We start from the raw sequence: 19,111 nt of genomic DNA, 5'->3' as shown, positions 1-19,111 counted from the left end.
CATTGCGTTTCGTTTTTTTTAAGAATTCTGATTTTTTTCTTTAAAAAATTTCGAAATTACGAAATTTTGTAAATTTCGAATTGATTCGTTAATGGCGGACGCGATTGCGCAATATGCTAAAAAAAACCTCCAAATGGGACAGGGGGAACTTCTGAAGCTTCCCTCTCCCTCTGTTGTTGACTGTTGGTGTGATAAAACAAACAACAACTATATTATATTATATCATTATATATTATATTATATTATTATAATATTATGTTATATATTGTAATATTATATTATATATATTATATTATTATAATATTATTATATTATATATTATAATATTATATTATTATGTTGTTGTTGTTCATTCGTTCAGTCGTCTCCGACTCTTCGTGACCTCATGGACCAGCCCACGCCAGAGCTCCCTTTCGGCCGTTACCACCTCCAGCTCCCTCAAGGTCAGTCCAGTCACTTCAAGGATGCCATCCATCCATCTTGCCCTTGGTCGGCCCCTCTTCCTTTTGCCTTCCACTTTCCCCAGCATCATTGTCTTCTCTAGGCTTTCCTGTCTCCTCATGATGTGGCCAAAGTACTTCAACTTTGTCTCTAGTATCTTTCCCTCCAGTGAACAGTCGGGCTTTATTTCCTGGAGGATGGGCTGGTTGGATCTTCTCGCAGTCCAAAGCACTCTCAGCACTTTCCTCCAACACCACAGCTCAAAAGCATCGATCTTCCTTCGCTCAGCCTTCCCTAAGGTCCAGCTCTCACATCCGTAGGTGACTACGGGGAATACCATGGCTTTGACTAGGCGGATCTTTGTTGCCAGTCTGATGTCTCTACTCTTCACTATTTTATCGAGACTGGACATTGCTCTCCTCCCAAGAAGTAAGCGTCTTCTGATTTCCTGGCTACAGTCTGCATCTGCAGTAATCTTTGCACCTAGAAATACAAAGTCTGTCACGGCCTCCACGGTTTCTCCCTCTATTTTCCAGTTGTCAATCATTCTTGTTGCCATAATCTTGGTTTTTTTGACGTTTAGCTGCAACCCGGCTTTTGCGCTTTCTTCTTATAATATATTATAATATAATATAATATAATATAATATAATATTATTATATTATTATTATAATATTATAATATATATATTATAATATTATAATATTATAATATTATATTATTATTATATTATATTATATTATATTATAATAATATATTGTATTATATATTATATATTATTATATTATATTACGAAAATAATTACGAAATAATTACGAAAATTGGAAAAATTGTTTCGATTCTTAATTACTCCTCACACTATTCCAAAATGGCTCAATATTGGATCGTAAGCTAATTTAAATACGAATTAATAACAAATTACGAAATTAACGAATGAAACCGCCCAAGCCTTATATATATATATATATATATATATATATATAAATGCTCGGTGCATAATGAGTACCATAAAGACAAAAGAACCAATGAACAAAATCACACCAAATTTGGCAACAAAACATCTCACAATACAAGGAGTGACCATCACTTTAATATCCTTCCCTTCAAGGATCAGTTGGACTTTATTTCCTGAAGTATGGACTGGTTGGATCTTCTCGCAGTCCAAGGCACTGGTTGAATCCATGAAGACCTGTTTCCCCCACTGAAAGAGGGAGCTTGCTAAGAAGACACAAAGCTCAGGATTTGCATGCTTGTTATTTAATCCTGAATGTTTTGAATATTTTGTTTGTTATACCTCCTCAGTCCCAAATTTTAATGGCGGCTGAAAGGAATCAATTCTCCCCATCTCGTCTCCTCCCTCTATGACAACATCATTTTTTTTAACCAACCGGCAAGAGGGGATTCCCTTCATATGTTAAATTGGTCGTTTTTACATGTTTCTACGTGGGGAATTGAGAAATTGAGCCAATCAACTCAAGAATCATGGGAAAAACCCACCCTTTAGAAAAAGCAGGATACCTCTGCCCCACATTTGAAGCTTGCATTATGTGAAAGGCACCATTGGCGGCAGTTTCTTAAGAGTGTAGAAATGCTTATTTAATTGTGTGTAATGAAGTCATAGATAAGGATTTAGGACTCAAAGTTGGGGAATAATTAATAGAATCATAGAGTTGGAAGAGACCTCATGAGCCATCCAGTCCAACCCTCTGCCAAGAAGCAGGAAAATTGCATTTAAAGCACCCCCGACAGATGGCCATCCAGCCTCTGTTTAAAAGCTTCCAAAGAAGGAGCCTCTACCACACTATGGGGCTGAGAGTTCCACTGCTGAACAGCTCTCACAGTGAGGAAGTTCTTCCTAATGCTCAGATGGAATCTCCTTTCTTGTAGTTTGAAGTTTGAGGATTATTTTTGGGAGAAAACCCTAGCTTAGCTTTCTTTGTTGCTTTATGGAGACAGCAGGACTACTTCAAGTGGCTACTGACACCTGCTTATATTTTATATCCTAAAGTGCTCATGACAGCATATGGTGATATAGTACTGTTAGGGGGGCAGGGATTTTGTAAAGAGTAAAAAGGCTGCCAGCCCATCTGTTTTGTGTTTCTTCTACTCTCCTATCCCCACATGACACCTCAACCCAACTTTGTTGCCCATGAAAAGGCAGGAGAGGAACTTGGCCAGGAGAAAAGAGAGCAAGAGTGGTGCCATGAGACTGAAAATCAGTTGCGAATGGTGTTGCTGAATTTTAAGATTAATTGTGGAACCCTTTCTTCAAAACAAGGAGGAAATGCTCATTTTATGATGTGTATGGGGCTAGTGGGGGGCGGGGGCGGGTATTGCTGCCAAATTTCAGGCACATGTTTATATTGTCTAGTTCAGTGGTTCTCAACCCGTGGGTCCCCAGGTGTTTTGGCCTACAACTCCCAGAAATCCCAGCCAGTTTTCCAGCTGTTAGGATTTCTGGGAGTTGAAGGCCAAAACATCTGGAGACCCACAGGTTGGGAACCACTGGTCTAGTTTGTTGCGCCAGGAAGGAAGGGGGTGTTTTGCCTTCACTGAATGTAGATTGTGTTGTTCCTGTTCCTGTCTGTTATTATCTATGTCCAAATGTACTATTTACAGGTGCTGGAAAGCCATTTAAGTGATGCTTGGGACACCTCACTTTTCCCAAGAGGGATCGCCATAAGGCAGCTTGGTATGGTTCATGATCCCTAGTTATGCCCTGTGGACAGGTTTGCAGTTAGCTCAAGAGAAACAATAAACAATAAACAGTGGTGCTCAGCGTTATAATGGTGCTGACAGTGCGATGGAGACCACCACCATGAACTATACAATCTCAAACTGGAAGCTTGTGGGAACTGCTTGGATCTGATCTGGAAACTGAGAGATGATGTCAAGTAGGCAGATAAGTTGACCAAGGAGAAATGATTTTTTGTTGTTGTTGATGGAGTTAGAAGGAAGAGATCTGAAGCTGGTGATCTCTGAACCCTTTGAGAAGAATCAACCTTGTCACTTTCATACACAGTCATTACATGAACATCCTGGTTCTTGAGCTAGAGGCTCATTGAAATGAGTTGAGCATCTGGATTCAACAGAGATTAGTGTTGAAGGCTCTTAGACTTGAACCAACTCCATCTCCACTAGAAAAGGTTCAGGGTTTTGGGATGTAGAAGCCTGAACCTGAGGAAGAGTTCCCTCTGGTCTGGAGCCTTTTTGCTCTTGCTTCTTCTCCATCTAAAGCACTGAGACAAATAAAAATATACGTATACGAGTCAATGAAATAATACCAACATTACCATCCCAAAAGAAACCAATAGCCAGACAACAAGAGATTGAGAACAACAACCTTTATGAACCCTTTACATCTACTGAATTGGACATGGCTCTCAATAGATGTAAGAATGGCAAAGCAGCTGGCTTGGATGATCTACGGATGGAACAAATCAAGAACTTTGGTCCAAAAGCAAGGCGCTGGCTGCTGGAGCTGATGAACAACTGCACTGCATCCTGTCAGATCCCCAAAATCTGGAGGAAAGCAAGAGTCATCGCCATCCTGAAGCCAGGCAAAGACCGTAATGATCCAAAAAGCTACAGACCAATCTCCCTGTTGTGCCACCTCTACAAAGTTCTGGAGAGACTTATTTTGTATAGAATTATGGAAAATATAGACCCCTGTCTGATCCCACAGCAAGCTGGCTTCAGAAAAGGCAAAAGCTGCACATGTGTGTAAGAGCCAATCAAATTTTTGCATGAGTTTCTTGACACTTTTGGGGGGGATAGAATGCAAGTTCAAAAATAGAAGGGTGGAGTTATTGGGTTGAGGATATGGATTCCTCTTCCCATGTAGTATATCATATGCTTGGCTGATTGCCATGTATGAAGAATCTGTTTGGAAAGTTTTAATCAGCGAAATATATGCATATTCCTATATCACATTTTTTGCATCATAGGAATCATTATCAAAGCTAATTTCCAGAAGAGAACAATTATGGGGCAGCGCTACATCATATGAATGAGCTAAATGTTGGTATTGGATATCTAATATATGGGTGTGCAAGACTTATGGAAAACTCCTGTATTGTAATATAGAGCTTGGCAGCAAAGAACAGATGTGGTTGTAATTATATTGTATAATTACAACACTCATTGGAAGGAGGTTTCCTTGGGATAAGTCTGGCTGAAGCATAATGCATGTTTAATACATGGGAAATGTACTCACATATACGTATGCGTACATAGGATTGCTACCTTAACGGCTGATACAACTTTGTCTTGTTTTCTGCTGCCCTGGAGACTAGGATGCGGAACAATGGCTTCAAACTACAAGAAAGGAGATTCCATCTGAATATTAGGAAGAACTTCCTGGCTGTGAGAGCCGTTCAGCAGTGGAACTCTCTGCCCCAGAGTGTGGTGGAGGGGTGGAGGCTCCTTCTTTGGAAGCTTTTAAACAGAGGCTGGATTGGCCATCTGTCAGGGGTGCTTTGAATGAACTTTTCTGCTTCTTGGCAGGGGGTTGGACTGGATGGCCCATGAGGTCTCTTCCAATTCTATGATTCTATGATTCTATGAGGGGTATTTTTTAAGTAAGGTCCGTTTTGTTGTAGACACTAGTAGTTCGCGCGCATACCGCAACGAGCATGTGCGTCGTGTACCGGCATGCCTCGGGAACAACTGTGCTCAGTTTCCGCTCTGTAGCTAACCTGTACGGTTCTGTTCTGTGCTTTAAAAATGTTTAAGACTATCAACTCACCCTCCGCTTGTGAGGTTCGCTCAGTGATACGGTTTTTGTCAGCAAGGAACCTGCCTGCTACAGAAATTCATCGACAGATTTGTGAAGTGTACAGTGATACTGTTATGAGTGAAAGCAAAGTGTGTAAGTGGGTACGACAATTCAAAGATGGCCTTGACAACGTCCATGATGAGGACCGCTTTGGTCTCCCTTCTTTGATTACAGACGATTTGGTGGCTTTTGGTGGCAGCAAGTTTTTATGAAGAGGGTATTTTAAAATTGGTTCAGAGGTATGATAAGTGTTTGAACAAACTTGGCAACTATGTTGAAAAATAGAGTGAAGTATGTACTTTCTGAAAATAAATTTACTTTTTTGAAATAAACTTTCGTTGTGTACTTATGGTCAAACGGACCTTACTTTAAAAATACCCCCTGTATCTTGAAATTATCAATGATCTTGGAATGCACATTTTATTTCAGCAATAAAGCCGCAATCAGGAAGTCATGAAAATGGGATATAACTTGAAGTATAAGGGAAAGGCTAACTTTATTTCCAAAATGTAATTTTCATTGGAACAAACATAGTTTAATTCAATCTCTTTTCCTTTCCTGTCTCCACAAAGGTCTTGCTGTTTTCAACTGTGTAACCGGCAATGGGAATGCAACAACTGAACAAGAAACCAAGAAAATCTCGTGCAGCTACCCAAATGAAAACTGTACAGGTAACACATGGCTTATTGTCATATGTGAGGCTGGTGCATGCATCTTGTAAAAAAGAAAAGAGAATTTGCTCATCGGTAAAAACCATGACTACTACTGTGTAATTAATACACACATCTTATCCATACTTTTGAACTGTGGTGTTGGAGGAAAGTTCTGAGAGTGCCTTGGACTGCGAGAAGATCCAACCAGTCCATCCTCCAGGAAATAAAGCCCGACTGCTCACTGGAGGGAAGGATACTAGAGACAAAGTTGAAGTACTTTGGCCAAATCATGAGGAGACAGCAAACCCTAGAGAAGATAATTATGCTGGGGAAAGTGGAAGGCAAAAGGAAGAGGGGCCAACCAAGGGCAAGATGGATGGATGGCATCCTTGAAGTGACTGGACTGACCTTGAAGGAGCTGAGGGTGGTGACGGCCGACAGGGAGCTCTGGCGTGGGCTGGTCCATGAGGTCACGAAGAGTCGGAGATGACTGAACGAATGAACAACAACATCCATGTACACTCAACCCTCTACCTTTGTGGGTTTGCCTTTTATTGATTCCATTAACCACAAATTTGATTTAGATAGTCTCTCTAGAAATCTCTAGGTTATCCATTGCAATTTTATGGTCAACGTCCAGCAGATGTTGATCATAGAGTCGTAGTGAAGAACCAGGGGATTCCCTTAAAGATATATTCTCTCAGGTAAGACAGCCGTTAGTCATTGTTTTTCACTTTTATGGGGGTCCCGTTTCCTCTAACCCCAACAAATGTGGAGAGCTGATTGTAACTAATTTGTTTACCACTTTGAAATGAACTTAACCAATCTTTAGTTTGTAGAGCCATTAAATTTAATTTACCATAAAGTGTTTTCCATTGTGATGAGTCCTTCAGAGAAATAAAGTATCGATTTTGTGGTTGCACTCTCCATGATAATTTGGTATTCTCTGACCAGTGTTTCTCAACCTTCCTAATGCTGTGACCCCTTAATACAGTTCCTCATGTTGTGGTGACCCCCAACTATAACATTATTTTCATTGCTACTTCATACTCTTATGAATCATAATGTAACTATCTGATATGGAGGATGTATTTTCGTTCACTGCACCAAATTGGCACAAATACCCGATATGCCCAAATTTGAATACTGGAGGAGTTGGGGGGGAGGGAGTTTGATTTTGTCATTGTAGTTGCTGAGATTTATAGTCCACCTATAATCAAAGAACATTCTGAACTCTGGGATTTATAGTTGTAGTTAGTTATTCTGAACTCCACCAACAATGGAATTGAACCAAACTTGGCACATAGAATTCCCAGAGAATTGACCAACATTTTGGAGTTGTAGTTTTACATCCAAAGAGCACTGTGGGCTCAAACAATGATCTGGACAAAACTTGGCCTGAATATGCAATATGCCCAAATGAGCTTGGAACCCCAGTTTTCGGCAGTGGCCGGGGGAGCTTTTGCACAGTTAAAACTCGTGCACTAACTGCGCCTGTACCTTGGGAAGTTTGATTTGGCCATGGTCATCCATGCTCTGGTTACATCCCGAATAGATTACTGCAATGTGCTCTACGTGGGGCTGCCTTTGAAGATGGTTCGGAAACTTCAGCTAGTCCAACGGGCAGCAGCCAGATTACTAACTGGGGCGACATACAGGGAGCATACCACCCCCCTGTTGTGTCAACTCCACTGGCTTCCAGTCCATCTCTGAGCCCAATTCAAAGTAATGGTTTTGACCTATAAAGCTCTATACGATTCTGGCCCAGCTTACTTGTCCGAATGCATCCACCCCTACGTCCCATCTCATAATCTAAGATCATCCGAGGAGGCCCTGCTTTCGCTCCTGTCAATTGTGCAAATGCGCCTGGCGGGGACGAGAGACAGGGCCTTCTCGGCGGTGGCCCCTCTCCTATGGAACACACTCCCAAATGAGGTAAGATCTGCTCCCTCCCTCCTGGCTTTCAGAAAGAAATTAAAATTATGGCTTTGGGACCAGGCCTTTGGACAGTAGATGTTTGTAAAGGACATGGACTAGAATGACAATACGACTGGCGAGACTGTTTTTATTATTTACTAGCTGTCTCCTGCCACGCGTTGCTGTGGCCCAGTCTGGTGATCTGGAAAATAAAGTTATGAGAAAGTGTTAGTTTCTAATATTTATAATTTCTTTATGCTTGTGGGTAAACAGTACTTCTTGTTGTTTCTTTGTCAGTGTTGATGTGGAGATTTTCTGGTTTGCCTGCTCTGGAACATGCAACATATAATTGTCCTTTTTGGGGGGTCCCTTTCAAATCTATGATACTATATGGTTGTGTGTGTATGAATCATATCTATCTATCTATATCTATGGCTAGATGGCTCTTTGTCAGGAGGGCTTTGATTACATTTTCTTGCCCCAGTGAAGGGAGCTGGGCTGGATGACCTTAAGTATTTTCTGTTGGTCCTCAAGGTTCTGTGTGGGAAGTTTTCCCCAATTCTGTCATTGGTAGGGTTCAGAGTGCTCTTTGATTGTAGGTGAACTATAAATCCCAGTAACTATAACTCCCAAATGTCAGGGTCTATTTCCCCCAAATTCCATCTGTGTTCATATTTGGGCATATGGATTATTTGTGCCAAGTTGGTCCAGATCCATCATTGTTTGAGTCCACAGTGCCTGCTGGATGTAGGTGAACTACAACTCCCAAACTCAAGGTCAATGCCCACCAAACCCTTCCATTATTTTCTCTTGGATGTAGGAGTTCTGTGTGCCACATTTGGTTCAATTCCATCGTTGATGGAGTTCAGAATGCTCTTTGATTGTTGGTGAACTATAAATCCCAGCAACTACGACTCCCAAATGACAAAATCAATATTTTTAGTGAAGGACATGTTAGGTGTCTTGTGTCCAAATTTGATGTCAATTTGACCAGTGGCTTTTGAGTTCCATTAATCCCACAAACAAACATTACATTTTATTTATATAGATTGCTTTAATGATTGCTTATGTACTGTCTAATTATGATTTATGCTTAATTGTCATTTTATTGTTGTAGTTGTTATGGATTGGCATCGTGTTAGTGTCCAATGTATGGCATTGAAATTTTGCCAGTTATGTGTAAACCGCTTTGAGTCCCCCTAAGGGTGAGAAAAGCGGCATAGAAATACTGTAAAAAAATGTGAACACTGGTGAAGTTTGGGGAAAACAGACCTTGACATTTAGGAATTGTACTTGCTGAGATTTATAGTATACTCACAATAAAAGAACATTCTGAACCCCACCAATGATAGAATTGGGCCAATCTTCCTACACAGAACTCACAGGACCAACAGAAAATACTGTGTTTCCTGATGGTCTTTGGTGACCCTTCTGACACCCCCTCACAACATCTACATGAAGCCACTGGGAGAGATCATTCTGAGTTTCAGACTGAGGTGTTATCTCCATGCAGATGATGTCCAAATCTGTCACTCCTTCTAACCTGTCACCAAGGAGGCTGTCCAGATCTTGAACCGCTGCTTGGCTGCTGTGTCGGACTGGATGAGAGCTAACAAATTGAAACTGAATCCAGACAAGACAGAGGTCCTACTGGTCAGTCGTAAGGCCGAACAGGGTACAGGGTTACAGCCTGTGTTAGACGGGGTTACACTCCCCCACAAGATGCAGGTTCGCAGCTTGGGAGTGATCCTGGACTCATCGCTGAGCCAGGAACCCCAGGTCTCGGCGGTGGCTGGAAGAGCTGATCTGGCCACGGTGGTCCACGCTCTTGTTACATCCCGAATAGATTACTGCAACATGCTCTACGTGGGGTTGCCTTTGAAGACTGTTCGGAAACTTCAATTAGTCCAACGAGCGGCGGCTAGATTACTCACCAGAGCATCATACAGGGAGCATACCACCCCTCTGTTATGTCAGCTCCACTGGCTGCCGATCCAGTTCCGAGCAAAATTCAAAGTGCTGGTTTTGACCTACAAAACCCTATACGGCTCTGGCCCAGCATACCTGTCTGAACGTATCTCCTTCTACGTCCCACCTCGGAGTTTAAGATCTTCTGGGGAGGCCCTGCTCTCGGCCCCACCTTTATCACTAGTGAGACTGGTGGGGATGAGGTACAGGGCCTTCTCGGTGGTGGCCCCTCGCCTGTGGAATGCACTCCCTGGGGAAATTAGGTCATCAACATGCCTCCTCTCTTTCAGAAGGAAGTTAAAAACCTGGATATGGGACCAGGCCTTTGGGTAAGCTGGCAGATGGATAAAAGACAATGACGACCAGAGTAGGAAAGGACAATGACGATGCTGGATAGATTATGGATTTATGAATTGGCGAACGTTGACCACAAGATGATTTTATTGCTACCATTGTATTAATTTGATTGCTTTAACTAGTTATAACTGTTGTCGTTATATTGTATTTTGTATATTGTATTAAGTGAACTGTTGGGCATCGAATTGTGCCTTTTGTAAGCCGCCCTGAGTCCCCCCTAGGGGGTTGAGAAGGGCGGGGTAGAAGCGCTCGAAATAAATAAATAAATATACCTCCCAGGGGTCTAGACCCCCAGGTCGAGAAACACTGCTATAAACAGTGGCTCCTAATGAAAGAGCCAAATTAATTGCCCCATAGCAGTCACCCACTACCTTAAGTTGTTCTTTGAGGGGTTCCCAAATGGCCAGTGCTCATGCCTGTTTTAAGCGTGCGACAACCTGTTGGCTATGCAAAAGTATGTTTTCACAAACTCTCAGTTTTAAGCGATTCCTTTGTGGAGATCCTAATCTGCCCTGGTTCTGGCTGTGCATTCTTAACAAAGTGTCATTTAGTACCCAGTCTAGTAACCCTATCTGTACAGCTAATTATTCTTTTGTAGCAGCATTAACTTTTAACCCCCTTGATGATAGTTTCTGGAATGCAAGAGATTGGTTTTCTGTTCTCATGTGCTGTTGGATTTCCAAAGATTATGGTACAGAGCATTCAAGACTTCTCAGTTCAGTTTTCAGGTATTGTTGCCTTCATGAATACTAAATGCAGCTGGCACTTTGCTTGAGTTTACCGCTGCCATCAACTTCTTTAATAAGGAAGTCGTATAAGCAAGAATGCGGAATAAAATATCTCAATCTGAATATATGTTGCCAATTAGAAATGAATATTTTAAATTAATTGTTGTATAAGTTGACCTCATGTATAAGTTTAAGGCATATTTGGGGGGCAGGCGTATGGATTTTGATATGACTGTGGATAAATCAAGGGTCATTCCGTGAGAAGGGGAAGGTGCCAATGCCAACTCAGATGACCAGCTGCTTTGGGCCGATACTGCTTTTCTCTTTTAGGTTTTCCCAAGATGGACTAAGCTATTGCCATTTGCCATTTGCCACTCTACTCAGAGAAGGAGCTGTTTTCTTTTTTATAAAAGTTAAGATGCAGTAGTTAAGGAAAAAGGAAGAGGGGCCGACCAAGGGCAAGATGGATGGATGGTATCCTTGAAGTGACTGGATTGACATTGAAGGAGCTGGGGGTGGTGACGACCGACAGGGAGCTCTGGCGTGGGCTGGTCCATGAAGTCACGAAGAGTCGGCAATGACTGAACGAATGAACAACAACAACAACAACATCACATTAACTCTTAGATCAGCATTTCTCAACCTGGGGGTCGGGACCCCTGGGGAGGGTCACAAGGGGGTGTCAGAGGGGTCACTAAAGACCATCAGAAAACAGTATTTTCTGTTGGTCATAGGGGTTCTGTGTGGGAAATTTTGGCCCAGTTCTATCGTTGGTGGGGTCTAGAATATTCTTTGATTGTAGATGAACTATAAATCCCAGAAACTACAACTCCCAAATGACAAGGTCTATCCCCCCCCCCCCCCCAAACTTCACATTTGGGAATATTGAGGACTCATACCAAGTTTGGTTCAGATCCATCACTGTTTGAGTCCACAGTGCTCTCTGGATGTATTTGAACTACAACTCCCAAACTCAAGGCAATGCCCACCAAACCCTTCCAGTATTTTCTGTTGGTCATGGGAGCTCTGTGTGACAAGTTCGGTTCAGTTCAACCATCGATGGAGCTCAGAATGTTCTTTGATTGTAGATGAACTATAAATCCCAGAAACTACAACTCCCAAATGACAAGGTCTATCCCCCCCCCCCCCCCAAACTTCACATTTGGGAATATTGAGGACTCATACCAAGTTTGGTTCAGATCCATCACTGTTTGAGTCCACAGTGCTCTCTGGATGTATTTGAACTACAACTCCCAAACTCAAGGCAATGCCCACCAAACCCTTCCAGTATTTTCTGTTGGTCATGGGAGTTCTGTGTGACAAGTTCGGTTCAGTTCCACCATCGATGGAGCTCAGAATGTTCTTTGATTGTAGATGAACTATATATCCCAGAAACCACAACTCCCAAATGACAAGGTCTATCCCCCCCCCCCCCCAACCTCACATTTGGATCTATTGAGTATTTGTGCCAACTTTGGTCCAGATCCATCATTGTTTGAGTCCACAATGCTCTCTGGAGGTAGGTGAACTGCAACTCCCAAACTCAAGGCAATGCCCACCAAACCCTCCACCATCGATGGAGCTCAGAATGTTCTTTGATTGTAGATGAACTATATATCCCAGAAACTACAAATGACAAAATCAATCACTCCCCTCCCCCCCCCAACTCCACCAGTATTTAAATTTAGGCATATCAGGTATTTGTGCTAAATTTTGACCAATGAATAAAATACATCCTGCATATCAGATATTTACATGACGATTCATAATAGTAGCAAAACGACAGTTATGAAATAGCAACAAAAATAATGTTATGGTTGGGGGTCACCACAGCATGAGGAACTGTATTAAGGGGTCACGGCATTAGGAAGATTGAGATAAAGTAACATAGGTTTTTGGGAGGATTTTTTTTAACCAACATTTATAGGCATGAGTATATACAGTAGTTTATTGCAAGTTAAACCAACTTTCTGAAAAATCTGATTGGTGGAAGAGTGGATGTGCCACTGTCCTCACACTACAAAGATGGTATAATGTATCAATTCGGCACAGACTGTCAGTATTTCATGGATGTGTAACAGGAGGATCTTGTGATTGGCTGTTGAACTGATATCATGCTCAGATATGATATAATCAAAAAGGTTAGAAGGTGTGTTTCATTCCTTCGTTTTGTCAAGGCCCAATAAATTGTGCAACTTGAACTTTAAATTCTGGTTCTAAGGACTTGCCAGTTTCTAACATTGCCCAAGGCTGTATAAAGATTCAGTGCAAAGGAAGCTGATCAACGAAATTATTTGCAGAATGACCTGTCTTTCTGCCCAGCCTTACTATGGCATCATTAACATCTTCCTGGCATGCAGAAGATTATGAATGCTCTAGCTGTGTTCATTAAATTCAGGTTTCTATGAAAAGGAGCACAAATAGTATCAGTTCCTGACAATTTGTCTGTCTCTCACATTATAAAGACTGAGAAGCTCCCAGTGTTTCTCAACCTGGGGGTCGGGACCCCTGAGGGGGTCGCGAGGGAGTGTAAGAGGGGTCACAAAAGACCATAAGAAAACATAGTATTTTCTGATGGTCATGGGGATTCCATGTGCGAAGTTTGAGCCAATTCTATCGTTGATGGAGTTCAGAATGTTCTTTGATTGTAATGAACTATAAATCCCAGCAACTACAACTCCCAAATGTCAAGATCTATTTTCCCCAGACTCCACCAGTGTTCACATTTGGGCATATTGAGTATCCATGCCAAGTTTGGTCCAGATCCACCATTGCATGAGTCCACAGTGCTCTCTGGATATAGGTGAACTACAACTGCCAAATTCAAGGTCAATGGCCATCAAACCCTTCCAGTGTTTTCCATTGGTCATGGGAGCCAAGTTTGGTTCAAATCCATCGCTGGTGGAGTTCAGAATGCTCTTTGATTATAAGTGAACTATAAATCCCAGTACCACAACTCCCACATTACAAAATCAATCCTCCCCCAACCCCACTACCATTCACATTTGGGTGTATTTGGGTATTTGTGCCCAGTTTGGTCCAGTGAATGAAAATGCATCCCGCATATCAGATATTTACATTATGATTTATAACAGTAGTAAAATGACTGTTATGAAGTAGCAATGAAAATAATATTATGGTTGGGGGTCACCACAACATGAGGGACTGTATTAAGCATTAGGCTATAGTTTCTTCCATTCTGGATTGAGTTTTGTTTACTCACACTTGTTGTCTGCCTCTATCTCCAGCAGTGATGTGAATTGTGTGGTCCACAAACTGTCTTTAGTAAGAGGGAGACCAGAACCAATGGTGACCCCTCCTTTGTCCAAGAGTTCATGTCATTTCCATTTTTTAAAACAGAAAACTCAGACTAGACAGTTTGTGCTAAATAATCACATTAGCCAAATAATGTTGGCTCTGGGGCTCCAGAGTCTTCCACACTGCATTTAATAATAATAATAATAATAATAATAATAATAATAATAATAATAACCTTTATTTATATCCCGCTACCATCTCCTGCAGGACTCGGTGCAGCTTACAAGAGGCTGAGCCCAAAATACATCAGAACAAAAAACACAACCACAACAATACAATACAACAATAAATAACTCATAGCAAAACAAAAACACTAACAAAATATCACGACGCAATTTAAAAACCTGGCAGGGCCAAATGTAAAGATTAAATTTTGTTTAAAAATGCTGGGCATGACAAGGTGAAAAAGGATGGATATTTTGGGGGGTTAAGACAAGCCGTTTTAAAGCGTTTTAAAGACTGGATTCCTGTAAGTGCTGACTCCATTGTTACTTCGGATTGTTTTTGGATGGATATCTCATTCTGACTTAATCTTCTGCCTTTGGACGTGCTATGGGCTTGGGACAGTTTTTTGATAACACGTTTCCTTGCTTCCACCTTGTTTCCTTGTGTTTTCTAACCCTGTGATTTTGAAGCAGTTTGCTTGAACGTTCTGTTATCCCAGATTATATACCAGGATAATCCAGATTATTTGCTAAGTTATGTTTTTTGTACAGCAATTTGCTACAGACATTGACCTTGAGTTTGGGAATTGTAGTTCACCCACATCCAGAGAGCACTGTGGACTCAAACAATGATGGATCTGGACCAAACTTGGCACGAATATTCCATAGGCCCAAATATGAACACAGATGGAGTTTAAGGGAAATAGACCTTGACATTTGGGAGTTGTAGTTGCTGGGATTTATAGTTCGCCTACAATCAAAGAGCATTGTGAACCCCACCAGTGATGGAATAGAACCAAACATGGCATACAGGACTTCCATGACCAACTGAACACACTGGAAGGGTTTGGTGGGCATTGCCCTTGAGCTTGGGAGTTGTAGTTCACCTACATCCAGAGAGCACTGTGGACTCAAACAATGATGTATCTGGACCAAACTTGACACAAAAATCCCATGTACCTAAATATGAAGAGAGATGGAGTTTGGAGGAAATAGACCTTGACATTTTGGATTTGTAGTTCCTGGGATTTATAGTTCACTACAATTAAAGAGCATTCTGAAACCCACAAACGACAGAAATGGGGCAAACTTCCCACACTGAACCCCCATGACCAACAGAAAATACTTAAGGCCGTCCAGTCCAACTCCCTTCACCAGGGCAAGAAAATGTAATCAGAGCCCTCCTGACAAAGAGCCATCCAGTCATAAATATAGATAGATAGATATGATGCTCTCACACACAGAGAGATATGGTATCATAGATTTGAAAGAGACCCCTAAAGAAGGACGATATGTTGCATATTCCAGAGTAGGCAAACCAGACACTCTCCACATCAACACTGACAAAGAAACAACAAGAAATACTGTTTACTCACAAGCATAAAGGAATTACATATATTAGAAACCAACACTTTCTCATTACTTTATTTTCCAGATCACCAGACTGGGCCACTGCAACGCGTGGCAGGGTTTAGTAAATAAATAAAAATAAAATGTATCCTGGTATTCACTGGTAACTTTCCATCCAATTATTAACCAGAACCAAACCTGTTTAACTTCCAAGATCAGTGAATTTGGTGCTATTTTTTCCTTCGCCTTGTAGAGAATGTATGTGAATGCTTAAAGTAATATACAGCATTTATGATTTAGAAGCAATGGTTTAACGGACATGGGAAAATTGGATTAGAAATGAATACAGGAGCATAGTTGTTTGAAGTTGCTTGAATGCATAGTTATTTTTATAATGAAAATTTTAAAATATTTTTGTCTTTTTAAAATCTCTAGATGGCACCACAGGATGGCGAAAAGGGGGACATTTTTCTCTGTGTCCTGAGGAATATAAGTACTACTGCTTCAAGGGGAGATGTCGTTACATTGCAGTAGAAGAGACACCATCATGCTTGTATGTGGAAATTTCAAAGCATTCAAAATATTGCATTTAGCAGTAGTTGACTTCTGTCAAGATGGATTCTGGACCTGTTTGGCTACTAATCTATTTGCTAACTGGATCAGGTTTTTCTTCTTTTTCTAATTGAGTTCTGGGGCTTCTTCCATAGTATGAAAATGATGAAATACTTATGTGGAAACTTTGATTCTATTTCACCCCCAAATTGTTTTATATGGCGACGAGTGATCAAAAAGTTTTGTCAAGAGAAAGATTCAAATTTCTTCCAAGAGTAGAGCAGTTGGATATAACAGAATCTGGAGAAAGATGTGTTCCAAATTATTTTTTATAGGGAAAATAGACGTGCTAATGTATTTATTTGCTATATTTATTTATTTTTATTTGCTATATTTATATACCGCCGTTTCTCAGCTTAGCCGGCGACTCAACGCGGTTTACAACATAATATAACAATCAACAGTATACAGTTAAAAGCATAAAAAACATAAAAAAACATAAAAGCACAATGGCGAAGGCTTTCATGGACGGAATCACTGGGTTTGTTGTAGGTTTTTTGGGGGGGTTATATGGCCATGCAGCTGTGGACAAGTCTACATAGGGACCACCAAACGCAGCATTGCCCAAACACGAATCAAGGAACATGAAAGGCACTGCAGACTACTTCAACCAGAGAAGTCAGCCATAGCAGAGCACCTGATGAACCAACCTGGACACAGCATTTTATTTATTTATTTATTTTATTTACTTTACTTATATACCGCTGTTCTCAGCCCGAAGGCAACTCACAGCGGTTCACAACAAATAAGAACAGCAAAAATTCAATGCTACAGTGTAAAAACAGTTAACAACCTAACATATTACATAATTAATAAACAATTACTACAATAACCATTCACTATTCACTATCGTCTCATCATCAAAAACATGATCCAGATTTGACATCCATTATTCCGTTCCAATGTTCATTAAGCAATCATTGCACTAATTATTCGAACGCCTGCTCAAACGGCCAGGTCTTCACTTTCTTGTGGAATACCATTAGAGATGGTGCTAGTCTAATATCCGTAGGAAGGGCGTTCCACAGTCGAGGAGCCACCACCGAGAAGGCCCTATCTCTCATCCCCGCCAGCCGTGCTTGAGAAGCAGGCGGGATTGAGAGCAGGGCTTCCCCGGAAGATCTCAAAGTCCTGGTGGGTTCATAGGCAGAGATGCGGTCGGATAGGTATCTTGGGCCGGAACCGTTTAGGGCTTTAAAGGCCAACGCCAGCACTTTGAATTGAGCCCGGTAGCAAATCGGTAGCCAGTGGAGTTGGCACAACAGGGGGTTGTATGCTCCCTGCGCTCCGCTCCTGTTAAAATTTGAGAACACAGAAATGCTGGACCACTCTAACAACCACCATGTCAGACTACACAGAGAAGCCATTGAAATACACAAACTTGTAGACAATTTCAACAGAAAGGAGGAAACCATGAAAATGAACAAAATCTGGCTACCAGTATTTAAAAAAAACTCTAAAATTACAACAGCAAAACAGGAAACAACCAGGGACATCTAATCACCTCTCAAGAAAAGATTGCCCCAGGCACCAACAAACCACACCAAACAACTACCAGGCCATCGAATGCTAATCAAGGTGGTCAGTTGAAACATTCACACCTAGCTCCAATATATAAACCCCTTTTCCTAGTTCCAACAGATATATAAACCCTTTTTCCTAGTTCCAACAGACCTCACTATCTCTGAGGATCCTTGCCATTGAAATCCACAAGCATGTGGACAATTTCAACAGAAAGGAGGAAACCATGAAAATGAACAAAATCTGGCTACCAATATTTTAAAAAAATTCTAAAATTACAACAGCAAAACAACAGAGAGTAAACAATCGGGCACATCAAATCACTCTCAACAAAAGATTCCACCCAGGCACTTCCAAGCCATTAAATGCTAATCAAGGTGGTCAGTTGAAACATTCACACCTAGCTCCAACAAACAAAACTCCTTTGTCCCACCCTGGTCATTCCACAGATATATAAACCCATTTTCCTACTTCCAACAGACCTCACTACCTCTGAGGATGCTTGCCATAGATGCAGGCGAAACATCAGGAGAGAATGCCTCTAGAACATGGCCATATAGCCCGAAAAAACCTACAATAACCTAGATGTGCTAAGTTTGCATATTTGGCACTGTTCTATTATCCGGGCAGAGGCCACAAGGAGAGAGAAGGATAGTCTATTTTACAGGGGGGAGTTGAAGGAGGAAAACCATGTTCTCCGTTTTCGCTGGTTATTCCCCCTCCCCACTACCCATTTCATAAAAGAGGGTTGTTTCCACAATGGCGACAGAAAACAAGGGGAAATGATTTTACTACTTCAACCCACACTCTACCCCTGTAAAATGGACTATCCTTCTCTCTCTTGCACCCCCATGTGGCCTCCACCCGGATAATTTATTTATTTATTTCGAGCGCTTCTACCCTGCCCTTCACAACCTCCCAGGTTGTGCCAGTCAGCTTTCGTATGATATTGTTTCTAGCACCCACTTTTTGCTTGATGTTCAGGCAGTGCTTCTTGTAGGTAGAGCACGGTCCAGAGTGACTCCCAGCTATTTGGGTGTGCTGCAATGCTCCAGTGGGATTCCTTCCCAGGTGATCCTCAGAGCTCAGGATGCTTGTCTGTTCTTAAGTTGGAAGGCACATGTCTGTGTTTTAGATGGGTTGGGGATCAGCTGGTTTTCCCTGTAATAGGCAGTAAGAGCACCTAGAGCATCAGAGAGCTTCTGTTTTACCATCTCAAAGCTCCCTGCTTGAGCGGTGATGGCACGATCATCAGCATAGATGAAACTCTCTGTCCCTTCTGGCAGTGGCTGGTCATTTGTGTAG

At 41.5% G+C, this 19,111-nt stretch overlaps 1 protein-coding gene across 1 annotated transcript in view; it reads left to right on the top strand.

Moving 5' to 3' along the window:
- Nucleotides 1-19,111, top strand: part of BTC (betacellulin) — a 44,891-nt gene that overhangs the window by 13,634 nt on the left and 12,146 nt on the right. The window contains exons 2-3 of the mRNA XM_067469507.1: nucleotides 5,791-5,889; nucleotides 16,109-16,226. Of these exons, the coding sequence (XP_067325608.1) occupies nucleotides 5,791-5,889; nucleotides 16,109-16,226 (217 nt within the window). The remainder of the gene's footprint in view (nucleotides 1-5,790; nucleotides 5,890-16,108; nucleotides 16,227-19,111) is intronic.

The sequence above is a fragment of the Anolis sagrei genome, chromosome 6, assembly GCF_037176765.1.
Source record: "Anolis sagrei isolate rAnoSag1 chromosome 6, rAnoSag1.mat, whole genome shotgun sequence".
NCBI lineage: Eukaryota > Metazoa > Chordata > Lepidosauria > Squamata > Dactyloidae > Anolis > Anolis sagrei.
Note: the sequence above shows the minus strand (reverse complement) of the source record. Positions and strands in the feature narration are given on the sequence as shown.